At 38.3% G+C, this 17,059-nt stretch overlaps 1 protein-coding gene across 1 annotated transcript in view; it reads left to right on the top strand.

Moving 5' to 3' along the window:
- The first annotated feature begins 257 nt into the window (after positions 1–257).
- LOC119776203 overlaps positions 258–17,059 on the top strand; it is a 29,145-nt gene continuing 12,343 nt past the window's right edge. The window contains exons 1-4 of the mRNA XM_038274495.1: positions 258–515; positions 840–936; positions 1,227–1,351; positions 1,839–2,017. Of these exons, the coding sequence (XP_038130423.1) occupies positions 290–515; positions 840–936; positions 1,227–1,351; positions 1,839–2,017 (627 nt within the window). The 5' untranslated portion in view covers positions 258–289. The remainder of the gene's footprint in view (positions 516–839; positions 937–1,226; positions 1,352–1,838; positions 2,018–17,059) is intronic.

The raw sequence follows: 17,059 nt of genomic DNA, 5'->3' as shown, positions 1-17,059 counted from the left end.
ATTAAATAGAAATTTCACTTCATGCAGCTCTCTTAATATATATTGAATCCCTTGCCCTGTTTTTTATTTCATGCTTTTCTGGGCCCCCATGAAAACATGCTGGCCCCCTCCTTGCCCCCTGGTACATTTGGTCTAGAGCCGCCACAGGTACTAGGTCACCGAATCAGTTCAGTTTAGTCTGTCAAATAAACTGCCTGTAGTGTCTTTAAATGTCCAGCAGGTGTCAGTATTCTGTGAGAAGTATAGAGGGATTATCAGGCAATGTCACTCTACGTCACTTCCGGCACCAATGCGCATGTCGCCTGCAGAAAGAGCCGCTAACATGTCTTGTGCTGTCGGTTGCACGAACCGTTTTGATAAAAACAATAAAACGCGCAAGTTTTACCGAATCCCATCAACTCGCACCCCTTTCAAGGCAAACAAGAGACGTCTTTGGTTGCAAGCCATCAGAAGAAGCGATTGGAACGAGCAGATGATTAAAAATGCATCAATCTGCAGCGATCACTTTATATCAGGTAAGTCTTATCTATAAAAAAGCTAAACGGCATCGCTGGTTATACAAACAATGGTTTTACATACAATTATTAAGTATTACATATATAAACGGGATTAATGAATCGTACAAAACACATTGGAGCATAACTAGCATACAAGTTAATGTACCTTGATTCAGTCTTATCAAGTTGCAACTCATCGGGTCAGCCATAAGTTTTATCATTAACATCATCACGTTGTCTGGTCTAAACTTCTCTGTGTGTGCTGTCTTTTCAATTGATTGACTAGTGTCTGTAATAAAGGTTGATGATGATGATGATTGCGTCAATACATTATTTGTACAGGAGAGGCATCAGACGACATCGACAGCCCAGACTTTGTCCCGTCTATCTTTCCATACTCAATCCAGCCCGGCAAAGACGGTGTTGCAAAACTGGAGCGGTAAGTACCGGTATCACATCTGTGTGCTTGATTGTTGTCTGATTACAAGCATGACTCCACATAGTATGACTGGAAGTGCAAAGAAAAAATATTGATATATTGTAGCTATATAGGTTACCCGGGTTAAAGGTCAGAGCATGTAGTTTTTATTAGACATCTCATATGGAGAGTTGGGATGACTGAGCATGTGATTTGTATGGACTTGAGTTCAGGAGATAACACCTGTGGAACTGTTTTGTTTTTTGGGGGGTTTTTTGCACTAAATGATTGTTCTCTCCTGTGTGTTTCAGATATAAGAGAAAAAGAAGAAGGGATGCAACCCCCAGCAGGTGTCCAGAAGATGGACATCAGTGTACACCCTCTTCCATCTCTCCAACTGAGTGTGGAATAGAGGCTGGTGCTGATCTATATAATGGTATGAAACCTTATTACTAACCTGACCAAGACGGCCTGCAAACTCATTTGGATTTTTATAAAGGGACGTAGATCTGTGTGTTCCTAAATGTTAACATATTAATTATTGCAGAATAGAATAGTCACTAGTGTACGGAAGAGGTTTAGGGCCACTGAAAAAAAAAAAAAAGTAAACTGATTTTTTAATTTTATTTCAGTTTAACATGGGAACAAAGTCAGAATTCTGAGATTAAAGTCAGAATTCTGACTTTTTTCTCAGAATTCTGACTTTTTTCCCATACTATACTGAAATAAAATAAACAAAAACAGTTAACTTTTTTTTTTTTTTCCAGTGGCCCTTATCCTCTTCCGTACTAGTGGGATTAATCAGTTAGTAATGTTCATATTTGTTGCGAACAGGTATTTGCCCACAGTGTGACTTATCACCCAGAATGTAACCATTTGTTTTTTGTAAAGATAAGAATGTAAAATTTGTATTTATTTTTCAGAAGGTATGGTCCCAAAGACTGTCCATGATGACCTCCAGCTGAAGTACAGCCAACTTCATACAGAGTGTGATAACCTGCGTGAGGACATCAACAAACTGAAAACAGAGAATGAACAATTAAAAGAAATGCTCGGGACTGCACAGTTCTCTTTTGCGTCACTGAAGTGTAAAGCAACACAGGTGCTGTTTTTCACAGGTCTAACCAGTGCCCTCTTTAATTGGGTCCTGCCGACGATTAAGGACAGTGTTGAGGTCATCCGTGGCTCTCTGACCCTAGAGGATCATCTTTTGGCTGTACTCATGAAACTCAGATTAGGACTCACCAACAAGGATATTGCATTCCGATTTAATGTTAACGAATGTGACATCTCTAAAATCTTAAGAAGTTGGCTGCCTATTATGTCTCAGATTTTGAAACCTTTAATCAAGTGGCCAAGTAAGCATGCTATTTTAAAGAATATGCCAAAATATTTCAAACCTAAATACCAGCGTTGCAGGTGCATTATTGACTGCACAGAAATTTTTATTAACAGACCAACAAATTTAACAGCCAGAGCCCAAACATATTCAAATTATAAGAGCCATAACATGGTTAAGTATTTGGTTGGCATGTCACCTGCAGGAGCAATTACATTTCTGTCTGCAGGTTGGGGTGGGCGTGTTTCTGATAAACAACTTACAGCCGAGTCTGGATTTTATGACCTTCTACAAGTAAATGATGAGATACTAGCAGATCGTGGTTTTACCACCTTGCGTGGTGCTACTACCCTGAGGATCCCTCACTTTACCAAAGGTAAAAAGCAGTTGTCTGATCAAGAGGTGGAAACATTGAGGCGTTTGTCCAATGTTAGAATACACATTGAAAGAATAATAGGGAGATGGAAAACTTTCCGAATTCTTACTACTGTTATTCCTTTATCACAGGTGGACCTGTTAGATGACATTGTAATTGTTTGTGCAGCATTGACAAACATTTGCAAATGCATAGTCCCTAGAAAATAAATTAAAAGCCCTTAATTGAATTGTGCCAAAATTAAGGCCTTAATGTTGTTAACATCTATGAATTGAGGTTTAAATGTCATTGAATATTATTTTTTTGAAAAAAATGATTATTTTCACTGCATAAGCTCATTGAACATTCAATAGCTGTGGTTTAAAACATTTTGCAGCAGTTTTGGTTCAAAATGTGTGTTGTATCCAGTTTGCTTTTGAATATTGAGATTTTTCCTCATTCCTCTGTTGTATGATATATTTCAAAATCTTAAATGAAATATGCAGATATTTTGCTTTGTGTTTTGCCATTGAAAAGAATACAATTCAATCAGCTGAAACCTGTGTAAACCCTGTGTAAATATTAATAAAGTATTCAAGAGTCAAGGAAACATTGAAATATATTTATTCTTGTGCATGTAACCAATAATAAAAATAACAATATTAAACAATCTTGTCATAAGATGCACACTGAGAACCTTAGTGCATACTTTGAATGGTAAGCACAGGTACAGTTACAACTCTATGTTTCAGAGTGCATTTCTTCTAGTTTTTCTGTTTTTTGCACTGATCACAATACCATTCTTTAGCCTTTCTTTTTCCTTTTGCACATTCGTAGTGGAAATGCCTATTGCACTTTGCACAGGTGGGAATGAATGTCCGGCCACTGAATTTTGGGCCATTTTTTCTCGTCATTTATCCACTCACCGGCACGTATGGGTCATTAATACGTATTCCATTAACTAGTGTTAATTTAGCAGCATAACTTATTTTATCACTAGGTGATAAACTGTTGTAGAACGCTAACAACATCGCTAGTTAGCAGATCGCAACTGCTAAATAACCGCGTATAATCACAACATTCGACCAGACGCTTTAAAGGACCCGGCACTTTTTGCAGTCAAGATGCGCGCGCATCTGCCGTGTTGATAAACAAATAATCCCTCTATCAGTATCAATACAGTTTGGCAATGTGTCGAAATGCTTCAAAATGCCTCATTAGCCCATAAATAATAGATATAAACACACCCTGTTCTATTCTAAGAGGTTTCAGAGTATGGACCCACCGGCTAACTGCTATCAAGCCATGTTTAATGTGCTTAGTCGGCTAGCTAACTTGATTACAATAAACTCATGTTTACATGTAACAAAATAAAACGATAATATAAACTATAAGAGTGTGGAGCTTATTCTTAACACAGTTTTAAGAGTTTGTCTCTTACCGCGAAAAGGTTCTCATTTGTCAGAGGGGAAAAACGGAAATTCAACCGCTGCTGATGGCAGTGTCCGTTGGAAATATCCATCCGCCAGGTTATCAAGTCCGTGTCAGCAAACTGCAGACACCATAACTTGTTAAAATTGTGTATTTTATTCCATGTTTTAGTGCATTTCCTCCCGCTTTTATCTATTTCACACGGAACAGAATAAACCAGACAATATTATCATTATGGTAATATAACAAAACAGATTCTGGTCCGGAACTACTTCTTGAAGTGGAGGAATACGTTATTGTTCAATGCACAATGGATTTTCAGGACACCCTCTATATATTTATTTATTTATTTATTTATTTATTGCCTGTACTTTTACCTGAAATAAAAATCTAATATTTAAAATAAAGCAATTTGTTTTAGGTGTTTTAGAAATCTTTCATTGAAAACTTTTTAATTAATTTATATGTTTGTCCAATCATAAGAATGACATTCAATTTATATCAAAATATATACAATGCATAAAATTCCCATTTTTTAATCTAACCATTATGTAAATAACAGAAATTTCGAATACCGATAACATTTTTAGGATTCAGAATTTTGTCTACATACTTTTTGTTTGTTTTATTATATTTAGGAAAACCAACTTTGAGGCAAGAACACACCAAGATTTTTACTGGTCCCGTCTGGCCACTCCTGTAAAACATTTATGGAGCCACCACTTGGTGTGGGAACCACATAACCATATATAAATAGGGCCTATATCCTATACCCAGTTCAGACCCATGCTTATTTAAGCTAAATAGGCTTTACGTAGGTCCAACGTGGGCTGCCCATATGGGCATTTGATGTGGGGCCCATATAACTAAATCCAAATGTGGCCTGATACCCAGTTCTGACCCATGGATATAGAACCAACTTAAGTTCCATTAAACCCCAAAGTAGGCTGCCCATGCCGGCCTTTGGTGTGGGACTCATATAAGTAAATCTAAACAGGGCCTATAGGACGATACCCAGTTCTGATCCATGCAAAATATCACGAGAATTTGTAACAGAACGATGAAATTTCACGAGATTTTGAAAGTAAAATAGATCGATACCGCGTTATGAGCATATGAAAATATCAGCATATCAGCATATACGTATATATATATATATATATATATATATATATATATATATATATATATATATATATATATATACATATATATAAATATATATGTATATATATATATAAAATACATTTATCCACGTAGTTACAAATTTTAATAGGTGCTTTGTAGGGAATTTCTGTCCGCACATGGAGTCATGGAGCGGCCGTGAGGACCTGCTGGACACATAAAACATAAACAGTGCTTAAGCACATAGCGGAATACTATAGAGATAACTTGAGCCACTCTCACCATAAGCTTTATCAAAAAGAAAAGTGTTAAGCCTTGCCTTAAAAACTGACAGGATGTGTGCCTCATGGACTCTAACTGGTAGTTGGTTTCAAAAACAGCCTAATAACTAAAAGATCTTCGTCCCATTCTACTTTTAGAAATTCTAGAAACCACTAGTAAACCTGCAGATTGAGGGCAAAGTGCTCTGTTAGAAAACTGGGAGAACGATCAGATCACTGAGATGGAGCTTGGTCATAGGGCTTTATCCATTAGAAGGACGATTTTAAATTCTCTTATGGATTTAAAATCTCTATTTTTCGGTTTTCAAGTACAAAGAATAAACAGTTAAAATGCTTACCTATCAAACATTTGAACAAAAACAAATATCAACTATAATTTACATGACAATAATAAAAGCAATATCGAAAAGTACTTTAGTGGTAATGTCTATTGTGAGGTAGTAGCTATAATAATGAGAGGAAAGATTGGATATGAATAGATACTACATTAAGGGAGAAGGGAAATCAGAGACTAAACTTTATTCATAGCCTTTCTTAATAATGTGTTCTAGTGTAATAGTTAAAAAACAAAATACATATTGCAGAAAGCATACTACAACATAAAGAACTACAAATAATTTAAAGAACAACATTGAATATTACATGTAATAAGGTGTACATTTAGTATGTAAAATCTAATGAAAAGTAAGTTGGAAATTCTTGGTAAGACATAGAAGAAGAGCATTTGAAACCACCCACAGAATCATATGTGGGCGTGTTCTGGAACACGGATGACATCATTTGGGAGTGGCTATCTATGATATGCAAGGCTCAAAGAAAATTCTATTCCATTCACTCTTAGCCTTGCAGAGAACAAACAGCTGGTTGCAGACAGGAAATACTTTGTCATTTAATTTTACAATAATTTCAAATATCCTGTCTATAACCCTGAAGAAAGGAAATTTGCCCACAATAACGAGACTTGGAGGCGACCTGAACGGTTTAACATATCAAAAGCCTGAAAATACACAGTAAGTATTGGAGGACTTTTGAAGCTGAAGAAATTAGGATGGAAAGTACAGTCAATATGAGCAACTCTGAAGTGTTAAGTGAGGCAGATTGTTGCTACCAAGAAGAGGTAAGTCAAGCAAATTGCAATGTCGATCCAACTATGTACATTTGCAAGTTTTCAAACTCCTTTCAAAATGGTTGGATGAATGCCATGATCCAAAGCGTTGTGAACCTGACCATCACCAGAAAATTTGTGGCCGAGTATCCTGAAGAGTTTTTTGCAGCTTTGTCAGAAACTTCTTTATTTGCCAGCCTTTTGAATACTGCTATGTACCATCCAGGGACGTATTTTTCCCCAGAAGAAATCTACCACGTTCTGATGGAAATTTCTGAACGTGTCTTTACCCAGCAGAGCCATATGACAGCATTCTTGGAAGCTATTTTACGCTGGTTAAACCCATGTGGTATTAACACTCTTTGCGAAGAATACACAGCTATGTCGTGTGAAGGATGTCATAAGGAATGGCTTGACACTTGGGAACTTGGTCCCATCATTTGCCTACCGTACGCAGTGGCAAACGACAGTACCGCTTCTCTGCTTAAACGTTGGGCTGGTGAGGCCCCTACAGTGTACTGTGACACGTGCGACTCCATGTTGACAACAAAACAGTTCCTCAACCACACTGACGTGATAGTCCTTTATCTGGAACGGTCAACCAGTCAGGGGGAATTACCACATCCTGTCATTCCTAGTCCTACCCTGGAGATCCCTGGAAAAAGTCAAACCCAGTTGTACCGTCTGTCCTCAATCATTTGCCGCCAATTGTTGACTTCTCAGGTGTACCACGCTTACACATACCTGATGTGTGGACAAGTGGTATTTAGGGCGGAAGATGAACAAGTTACATTTTCAGATACAGACTGTGTGACAGATATATGCTGTAACGGGTTTATCTACATCTACGAGAAACAAACAGATGGAGAGGATGAATATAGCGTTGCGGTCAAAGCTACCCCAGATCAAGATAACTGCAACCCTGAAGAAACAGCAACTTTTCCCACAACATCAACATTTAGGAGGGACCTAAAAGCTTTAACCTATCCAGACCCTCAAATACAACAAGACATATCAGAGGATGAACTCACTCCCTCTTTTGAAGCTGAAAATATGGAAATGGGCAGCTCACTAAATATGAGCAACTCTGAAGTGCTGAATGAGGCAGATTGTTGCTACAAGGAAGAAGAAAGTCAAACAAATTGCAATGTCGATCCAACTATGTACATTTGCAAGTTTTCAAACTCCTTTCAAAATGGTTGGATGAATGCCATGATCCAAAGCGTTATGAACCTGACCATCACCAGAAAATTTGTGGCTGAGTATCCTGAAGAGTTTTTTGCAGCTTTGTCAGAAACTCCTTTATTTGCCAGCCTTTTGAATACTGCTATGTACCATCCAGGGACGTATTTTTCCCCAGAAGAAATCTACCAAGTTCTGATGGAAATTTCTGAACGTGTCTTTACCCAGCAGAGCCATATGACAGCATTCTTGGAAGCTATTTTACGCTGGTTAAACCCATGTGGTATTAACACTCTCTGCGAAGCATACACAGCTATGTCGTGTGAAGGATGTCATAAGGAATGGCTTGATACTTGGGAACTTGGTCCCATCATTTGCCTACCGTACGCAGTGACAAACGACAGTACCGCTTCTCTGCTTAAACGTTGGGCTGGTGAGGCCCCCACAGTGTACTGTGACACCTGCGACTCTGTGTTGACAACAAAACAGTTCCTCAACAACACTGATGTGATAGTCCTTTATCTGGAACGGTCAACCAATCAGGGGGAATTACCACATCCTGTAATTCCTAGTCATACCCTGGAGATCCCTGGAAAAAGTGGAACCCAGTTGTACCATCTGTCCTCAGTCATTTGCCGCCAATTGTTGACTTCTCAGGTGTACCACGCTTACACATACCTGATGTGTGGACAAGTGGTATTTAGGGCAGAAGATGAACAAATTACATTTTCAGATACAGACTGTGTGAAAGATATATGCTGTAACGGGTTTATCTACATCTACGAGAAACACACAGATGGAGAGGATGAATATAGCGTTGCGGTCAAAGCTACCCCAGATCAAGATAACTGCAACCCTGAAGAAACAGCAACTTTTCCCACAACATCAACATTTAGGAGGGACCTAAAAGCTTTAACCTATCCAGACCCTCTAATACAACAAGACATATCAGAGGATGAACTGACTCCCTCTTTTGAAGCTGAAAATATGGACATCGGCAGCTCACCAAATATGAGCAACTCTGAAGTGCTGAATGAGGCAGATTGTTGCTACCAGGAAGAAGAAAGTCAAACAAATTGCAATGTCGATCCAACTATGTACATTTGCAGGTTTTCCAACTCCTTTCAAAATGGTTGGATGAATGCCATGATCCAAAGCGTTGTGAACCTGACCATCACCAGAAAATTTGTGGCCGAGTATCCTGAAGAGTTTTTTGCAGCTTTGTCAGAAACTCCTTTATTTGCCAGCCTTTTGAATACTGCTATGTACCATCCAGGGACGTATTTTTCCCCAGAAGAAATCTACCACGTTCTGATGGAAATTTCTGAACGTGTCTTTACCCAGCAGAGCCATATGACAGCATTCTTGGAAGCTATTTTACGCTGGTTAAACCCATGTGGTATTAACACTCTTTGCCAAGCATACACAGCTATGTCGTGTGAAGGATGTCATAAGGAATGGCTTGACACTTGGGAACTTGGTCCCATCATTTGCCTACCGTACGCAGTGGCAAACGACAGTACCGCTTCTCTGCTTAAACGTTGGGCTGGTGAGGCCCCCACAGTGTACTGTGACACCTGCAACTCTGTGTTGACAACAAAACAGTTCCTCAACCACACTGATGTGATAGTCCTATATCTGGAACGGTCAACCAGTCAGGGGGAATTAACACATCCTGTAATTCCTAGTCCAACCCTGGAGATCCCTGGAAAAAGTGGAACCCAATTGTACTATCTGTCCTCAGTCATTTGCCGCCAATTGTTGACTTCTCAGGTGTACCACGCTTACACATACCTGATGTGTGGACAAGTGGTATTTAGGGCGGAAGATGAACAAGTTACATTTTCAGATACAGACTGTGTGAAAGATATATGCTGTAACGGGTTCATCTACATCTACGAGAAACACACAGATGGAGAGGACGAATATAGCGTTGCGGTCAAAGCTACCCCAGATCAAGATAACTGCAACCCTGAAGAAACAGCAACTTTTCCCACAACATCAACATTTAGGAGGGACCTAAAAGCTTTAACCTATCCAGACCCTCTAATACAACAAGACATATCAGAGGATGAACTGACTCCCTCTTTTGAAGCTGAAAATATGGACATCGGCAGCTCACCAAATATGAGCAACTCTGAAGTGCTGAATGAGGCAGATTGTTGCTACCAGGAAGAAGAAAGTCAAACAAATTGCAATGTCGATCCAACTATGTACATTTGCAGGTTTTCCAACTCCTTTCAAAATGGTTGGATGAATGCCATGATCCAAAGCGTTATGAACCTGACCATCACCAGAAAATTTGTGGCCGAGTATCCTGAAGAGTTTTTTGCAGCTTTGTCAGAAACTCCTTTATTTGCCAGCCTTTTGAATACTGCTATGTACCATCCAGGGACGTATTTTTCCCCAGAAGAAATCTACCAAGTTCTGATGGAAATTTCTGAACGTGTCTTTACCCAGCAGAGCCACATGACAGCATTCTTGGAAGCTATTTTACGCTGGTTAAACCCATGTGGTATTAACACTCTATGCGTAGGGTACACAGCTATGTCGTGTGAAGGATGTCATAAGGAATGGCTTGACACTTGGGAACTTGGTCCCATCATTTGCCTACCGTACGCAGTGGCAAACGACAGTACCGCTTCTCTGCTTAAACGTTGGGCTGGTGAGGCCCCCACAGTGTACTGTGACACCTGTGACTCTGTGTTGACAACAAAACAGTTCCTCAACAACACTGATGTGATAGTCCTTTATCTGGAACGGTCAACCAGTCAGGGGGAATTAACACATCCTGTAATTCCTAGTCCAACCCTGGAGATCCCTGGAAAAAGTCGAACCCAGTTGTACCATCTGTCCTCAGTCATTTGCCGCCAATTGTTGACTTCTCAGGTGTACCACGCTTACACATACCTGATGTGTGGACAAGTGGTATTTAGGGCGGAAGATGAACAAGTTACATTTTCAGATACAGACTGTGTGAAAGATATATGCTGTAACGGGTTTATCTACATCTACGAGAAACAAACAGATGGAGAGGATGAATACAGTGTTGCGGTCAAAGCTACCCCAGATCAGGATAACTGCAACCCTGAAGAAACAGCAACTTTTCCCACAACATCAACATTTAGGAGGGACCTAAAAGCTTTAACCTATCCGGACCCTCAAATACAACAAGACATATCAGAGGATGAACTGACTCCCTCTTTTGAAGCTGAAAATATGGACATCGGCAGCTCACCAAATATGAGCAACTCTGAAGTGCTGAATGAGGCAGATTGTTGCTACCAGGAAGAAGAAAGTCAAACAAATTGCAATGTCGATCCAACTATGTACATTTGCAGGTTTTCCAACTCCTTTCAAAATGGTTGGATGAATGCCATGATCCAAAGCGTTATGAACCTGACCATCACCAGAAAATTTGTGGCCGAGTATCCTGAAGAGTTTTTTGGAGCTTTGTCAGAAACTCCTTCATTTGCTAGCCTTTTGAATACTGCTATGTACCATCCAGGGACGTATTTTTCCCCAGAAGAAATCTACCAAGTTCTGATGGAAATTTCTGAACGTGTCTTTACCCAGCAGAGCCATATGACAGCATTCTTGGAAGCTATTTTACGCTGGTTAAACCCATGTGGTATTAACACTCTATGCGTAGGATACACAGCTATGTCGTGTGAAGGATGTCATAAGGAATGGCTTGACACTTGGGAACTTGGTCCCATCATTTGCCTACCGTACGCAGTGGCAAACGACAGTACCGCTTCTCTGCTTAAACGTTGGGCTGGTGAGGCCCCCACAGTGTACTGTGACACCTGCGACTCCATGTTGACAACAAAACAGTTCCTCAACCACACTGATGTGATAGTCCTTTATCTGGAACGGTCAACCAATCAGGGGGAATTAACACATCCTGTCATTCCTAGTCCAACCCTGGAGATCCCTGGAAAAAGTGGAACCCAATTATACCGTCTGTCCTCAGTCCTTTGCCGCGAATTGTTGACTTCTCAGGTGTACCACGCTTACACATACCTGATGTGTGGACAAGTGGTATTTAGGGCGGAAGATGAACAAGTTACATTTTCAGAGACAGACTGTGTGAAAGATATATGCTGTAACGGGTTTATCTACATCTACGAGAAACACACAGATGGAGAGGATGAATATAGCGTTGCGGTCAAAGATTTAACCTATCCAGACCCAGCAAAAGAAAATTGAAAAACATCAGAATAATGACAACTGGACCCCATGCCTTAATGAAAAAAATAAACTAAACAAAGACATGAAAAAGCAGGGGCTGCACAGTGGAACACTTCAGCTCAGTTACCTTACAGCAGTAAGGTCCTTGGTCCAGCCTGAGGTCCTTCTAGTTGAAGTTTGTTTTCCCTGTGTATGCGTGGGTTCTCTCCGGGTGCTCCGGCTGCCCCCCACAGTCAACTTATATTAATTTGCCACATCTGAAATATACAGAGGGATAAAATTAAGATAAGTTTGATAAGTTTAAAATTGCCTAAGAATAACAAAATTAAAATGCATAAAAATTATTTTTATATATATAAAAAAAAGGCTGATAGAAAAAAAAAAAACGTAAAAATTAATTATGCTACAAAAAATACACAAAATATAGAATCAAAACATACAAATGACAAAGAAGACCAAAAACATTTGAGGAACAATTTTAAAAAATTCCAAAAAGTTAAAGTAAAAAAAAACAAACCACTGGACTTTGTTTTCCAAGTTTGAAGACGTTTCACTTCCTATCCAGGAAGCTTTCTCATTCAAATCGTCTGGAATAGCGTTGAGTTCCAGGCTTTTGTACAGTAACCCAACAAAAGCCTTGTTGTGGCTTAGAAAACACGCACATTGACAGTGGAAAACCAGCTTCACCCCTTAATAATGGGAGTCGTTATTGGCCTGCAATACCCGATACTGGCCCATTCCTCTGAAAACCTCTAAAAACAATACAAAAGGTATTAGCAGTTGAAATCCCAGGAGAGTTTCCAAACAAGGACGGGCTTTGAGGTTTCCCATTGCCTGTATTAGTTTTGGATGTAAAAGACTGGATGTAAATATAAAGCTTTTATGAAGTATTAGGCAAAAAATGAAATGTATTATGTCTCACCTGAAAGTTTTGACATTATACGTGAATGAAGGTATTAATCATTAACAGTTTCACCACAATTTTAATAATTAATTTAATTTTAATCGAGAACCCTATATCTAAATATATATTCATATATAAAAAATGAAAATGTTAGAACTGTAAATTTACAGTCATATGTTTATATTTCTTTTTATATATATATATATATATTTTTACTATTTTCTAAGGCTGCACTTTTAAAAAAAATTTAAACTGTCCAGAGATCTGTTCTAAACGAAATTTCTTTTTGTTTTACACTAGTTTAAACAAATAACAAAAAAATAAAATCTGTCTATATCGACAAAATCAATAATCTAGTCATTTCAAAACCTTTTGCTCCCAATTTCAGGAATAAATAAACATGTGGGCACAGTAACACATATATTTATTGTTTTTAATCCATTTTATACGTTATTTATCCACTGTATTAGTAGAAAGTTATAATCACTTAGGTTTTTTAGAATCCCAATATTTTATTAAATGCTTTTGAAACACTAACTCTATTGAAGTGTGAACATTATGTTGAGCAAGTTTAACAGAAGATTATGAATATATCAAGTAAGTAGAATTGGAAGTTTTAGTTAAATAATAGGTCTTTGAAAGTAGAAATGAATGATTATTAGTTGATTGATTATAACTGTAATTTGCTTTTTCATCAGGGTTCTTAGCTTTTCACATAAAGGTTGGGCTCCTAGACCGGCTGTTAAAATCCAGTTGCCTTCACCAATTTAGATATTTAGACTATGCCTATCAGCAGAGTTATTAATCACCAACCAAAGAAACAGTCTCTGTTCATACGAATGTTACTGAAAAGGAGGATGGACCTGGACTTAGTGATAAATCGTTCATTGCATAAAATAACCGCAGAAGACCACTGGTTAAAATACAGTGCTACCTTTGTTAGCTAATCAGTAACACAGGCTTATTGTATATAATAATCACACAAAGACTAAACACTACTCAAAATAAGCAGAGGTGAAAAAAAATATTATTTATTACACAAGTAAAAGTATAAATCCTACTGTTTCAAAACACATTTGTAGACGTTAAGAGTATCAACTTAAGCTTTTGACTCACATAAAAGTGTAAAAGTACCACTTTTAAAACTACTTAAAGTATAAAAGTAAAAATAATGAAGGAACATTTTTAAGGACAGATGCTTTAAACTGTAACCTGCACTACCCTATTAAAGGAACTAGGGCTGCAACTAAATTAATCAATAACAAAAATAAATTAATCTGTTGGGCATTTTTTTAATAACACGATTAATAATCCGATAGTCAATGGTTCCTTACAGAAATTTTTTTTCGAAATTAAACCAGGTGAAAATAAAACTTTTCCACTTGAGAGATAGAGCATATAGAAAGTCAAAAAAATGTATATAACATTTTATACATTATATAGTTTTTACAATTTTGGCACAATTGCTGCTCAAGGTGGGTTGCTAAAATAGCCAACATTTCTACTTAAGGTAACAAAGTATTTCTACTTTGTTACTTGAAAATAAGTAAGTGGCAAAGCAAAAGCAAACAAAAAGAGGAAAAGGGGGTTTCATGATTAGAAGAGTCTCTGAGGAATGTTCCAGTTTTAAGGCTTTTTTTCAAATAGTAGCAGATAAATCTGAATAACTCTGATGAAAAGATATTACATGCAATCAAAACAGTAAAGTTTAATTCGGTTTTTGCAGTGAAAATGTCACAGGCATTAAAATATAGTGACACAGAAAGATTGGCTTAGTTCAGCTGGGCAGGATATCCAGTTCCAGGGCAGAACAGCTAGAACAAATATTTTAGGAGGCTCACTGTAGTGGGAAAAGAAAGAAAGTATTCAACTATTCACCTTAGGTCAGGGGTGTCAAACTGGTTCCAGAAAGGGCCGTGTGGCTGCAGGTTTTCTTTCCAACCAAGCAATAGCACACCAGACTCCGTTCATATCATCAAGTCATCATGTTCAGATTGGACTCACTTGATGAGATGACTGGAGTCTGGTGTGCTATTGCTTGGTTGGAAAGAAAACCTGCAGCCACACGGCCCTTTCTGGAACCAGTTTGACACCCCTGCCTTAGGTATTTAAACATAGATCGATTGATTTCACTCAGTCGACACTTTATTTTTATATCTTTGCAAAGAGAGAACAGTCATCATACTGCTCTGTATTCAGGCCCGTTCTGCCTGGGCAGCGCTCGTTCCCCCTTACTTACAACAACGGAAAATATTCAGAGTCAAAACAAATTACTGACACTTTGGTTAACTGTAACACAGGGCTTGATGTTAACCATCGCCCGATCGCCCGGGGCAAGTCGTTTTTATTGTTGGGAGAGTACAAATTTCATTGCATTTACCCGCCGGGCAAGAGCAATGATTGCAAAAAACATTAATTTATCACTCAAAATTACTTTAAAATCACCGACATTCGATGAAAACGACCCAGAGGCGTTGCCGGCGCCATTTTTGTTGTTTTGTACACATTCTCGAGTAATTTCGAAAGCCGCGAGATTTGAAAAAGCCGCGTGATTTTCTGCCAGATGGCGTGATTTTTGTTCGGGAATTGGCTTGAATGAGACACATTGTTTTTGACTTAGCAGGCTAAAAAACAACCACAAGGCAAAAAAATTTATGTACAGTAACACACCCACCGCCTATTTTACCCTCCACCCATTTCACCAACCACCCAGATAACCCTAGATTAAAAATTATCGGTCAGGGATTAGGAAAATTGGCATAATTGTATGCCATGCGCACAGTGTAAATATGGCTATCATATGGCAGTCTTCTGTACAGTGATGCAGGTCATACATTAAAAAATATTCATTACATTTTTTTCTCTTAGACATTGGAGAGGTGCATTTAAATGTTATAGAGCTAAACATGTTAAATTGGTGACCTGTTATGTTATTATTATTGTCTTGTTGCTACATTTATTTTGTCAGGGAAAACTAATCCTGAGTCAGTTAAAAGTCAGGGAATTCTGAAATTATGTAAGACTGTGGAAACCCTGTATAAAATATCTATGTATAATGATTGCCTAGAAAAGTCACATTATATTAATAGTTTTATCTTGTATAAACATACCGTGACTATAAAATAAAAGTTATTCATTTGTGACATTGACTTGACTTGATTTGTCTTAAGTTTTTAACCTGTCAAGTTTTTTTTTTTTATTTTAAGCATTACAATTTATATTTTTCCAAGCACACAACAGTTTAAAGCAAAGTTTAGTTTGAAAAGAATGTGCAGGAAGGATTGAAAAGCATGTTAACACGGTAATGTAGGCTTGAGTTCATTATCTGACGCATGCATATACACACCAGGAACCTGTAAACTTAAAAAATACTGAATTACAAAAAACATTTAAAAAACAAATGTTTCATTGATATATATACAAAAATGAACATTAGGAACTATATTTATCAAACATTAAACTGGGCAAGTAAATATTGTTTCTGGGCAAATGAAATGTGAAAGTCGCTTGCTCGAAGGGCAAGTGGTAAAAATCCTTAACGTCAACCCCTGTAACATGTTATGAATAAACATTGAGAAAGAATCTGGCTTGTTTAGGGAAGAAGCTATGTCTGGTCTACAAACACCCTCAAACAGAATTATGTGGCCTTGCTGGTAAAACAGACTGAATGAAAACTTTTATAGTGAGTAAATAGAATAAATTAATATACCGTATTTATGCGACTATAAGGCGCATATAAACGTCTTTTTTTTCTCTCAAAATGTGCTGCGCGCCCTATAGTGCGGTGCGCCCTATGTGTGTTGTTACTGCGGACGTTGTTAAGACCACCATGAGAACGTTAAAGGGGGAAGTGTGGGCGTGGATTGGCTGCCACGCAAATGAACAGAAACCTATGGTGATTTTTAAGAGAAAGACTTTGCCTAAAGCTGGAGTCGTTATTAAGGCAAATGAAAAGGGCTGGATGGATGAGGAGATGATAAAAGCGTGGCTGAGGCAGGTGTATGTAAGGAGACCAGGTGGTTTTTTCCACGCATCACCATCGCTGTTAATCTGTGACTCCATGCGTGTCCATCTCACAGCCGATGTGAAAAACAAGGTGAAACAAATGAATGCTGTGCTCGCTGTTATTCCGGGAGGTCTGACAAAGGAACTTCAACCGCTCGACAAAGTAAGGCTGCGAGCGGCGTGGGAGCGATTGATGACCGACGGAGACCACAGTTTCACGAAA

Source organism: Cyprinodon tularosa, unplaced genomic scaffold, assembly GCF_016077235.1.
Source record: "Cyprinodon tularosa strain WSP-4 unplaced genomic scaffold, ASM1607723v1 ctg1201, whole genome shotgun sequence".
Lineage (NCBI taxonomy): Eukaryota > Metazoa > Chordata > Actinopteri > Cyprinodontiformes > Cyprinodontidae > Cyprinodon > Cyprinodon tularosa.
Note: the sequence above shows the minus strand (reverse complement) of the source record. Positions and strands in the feature narration are given on the sequence as shown.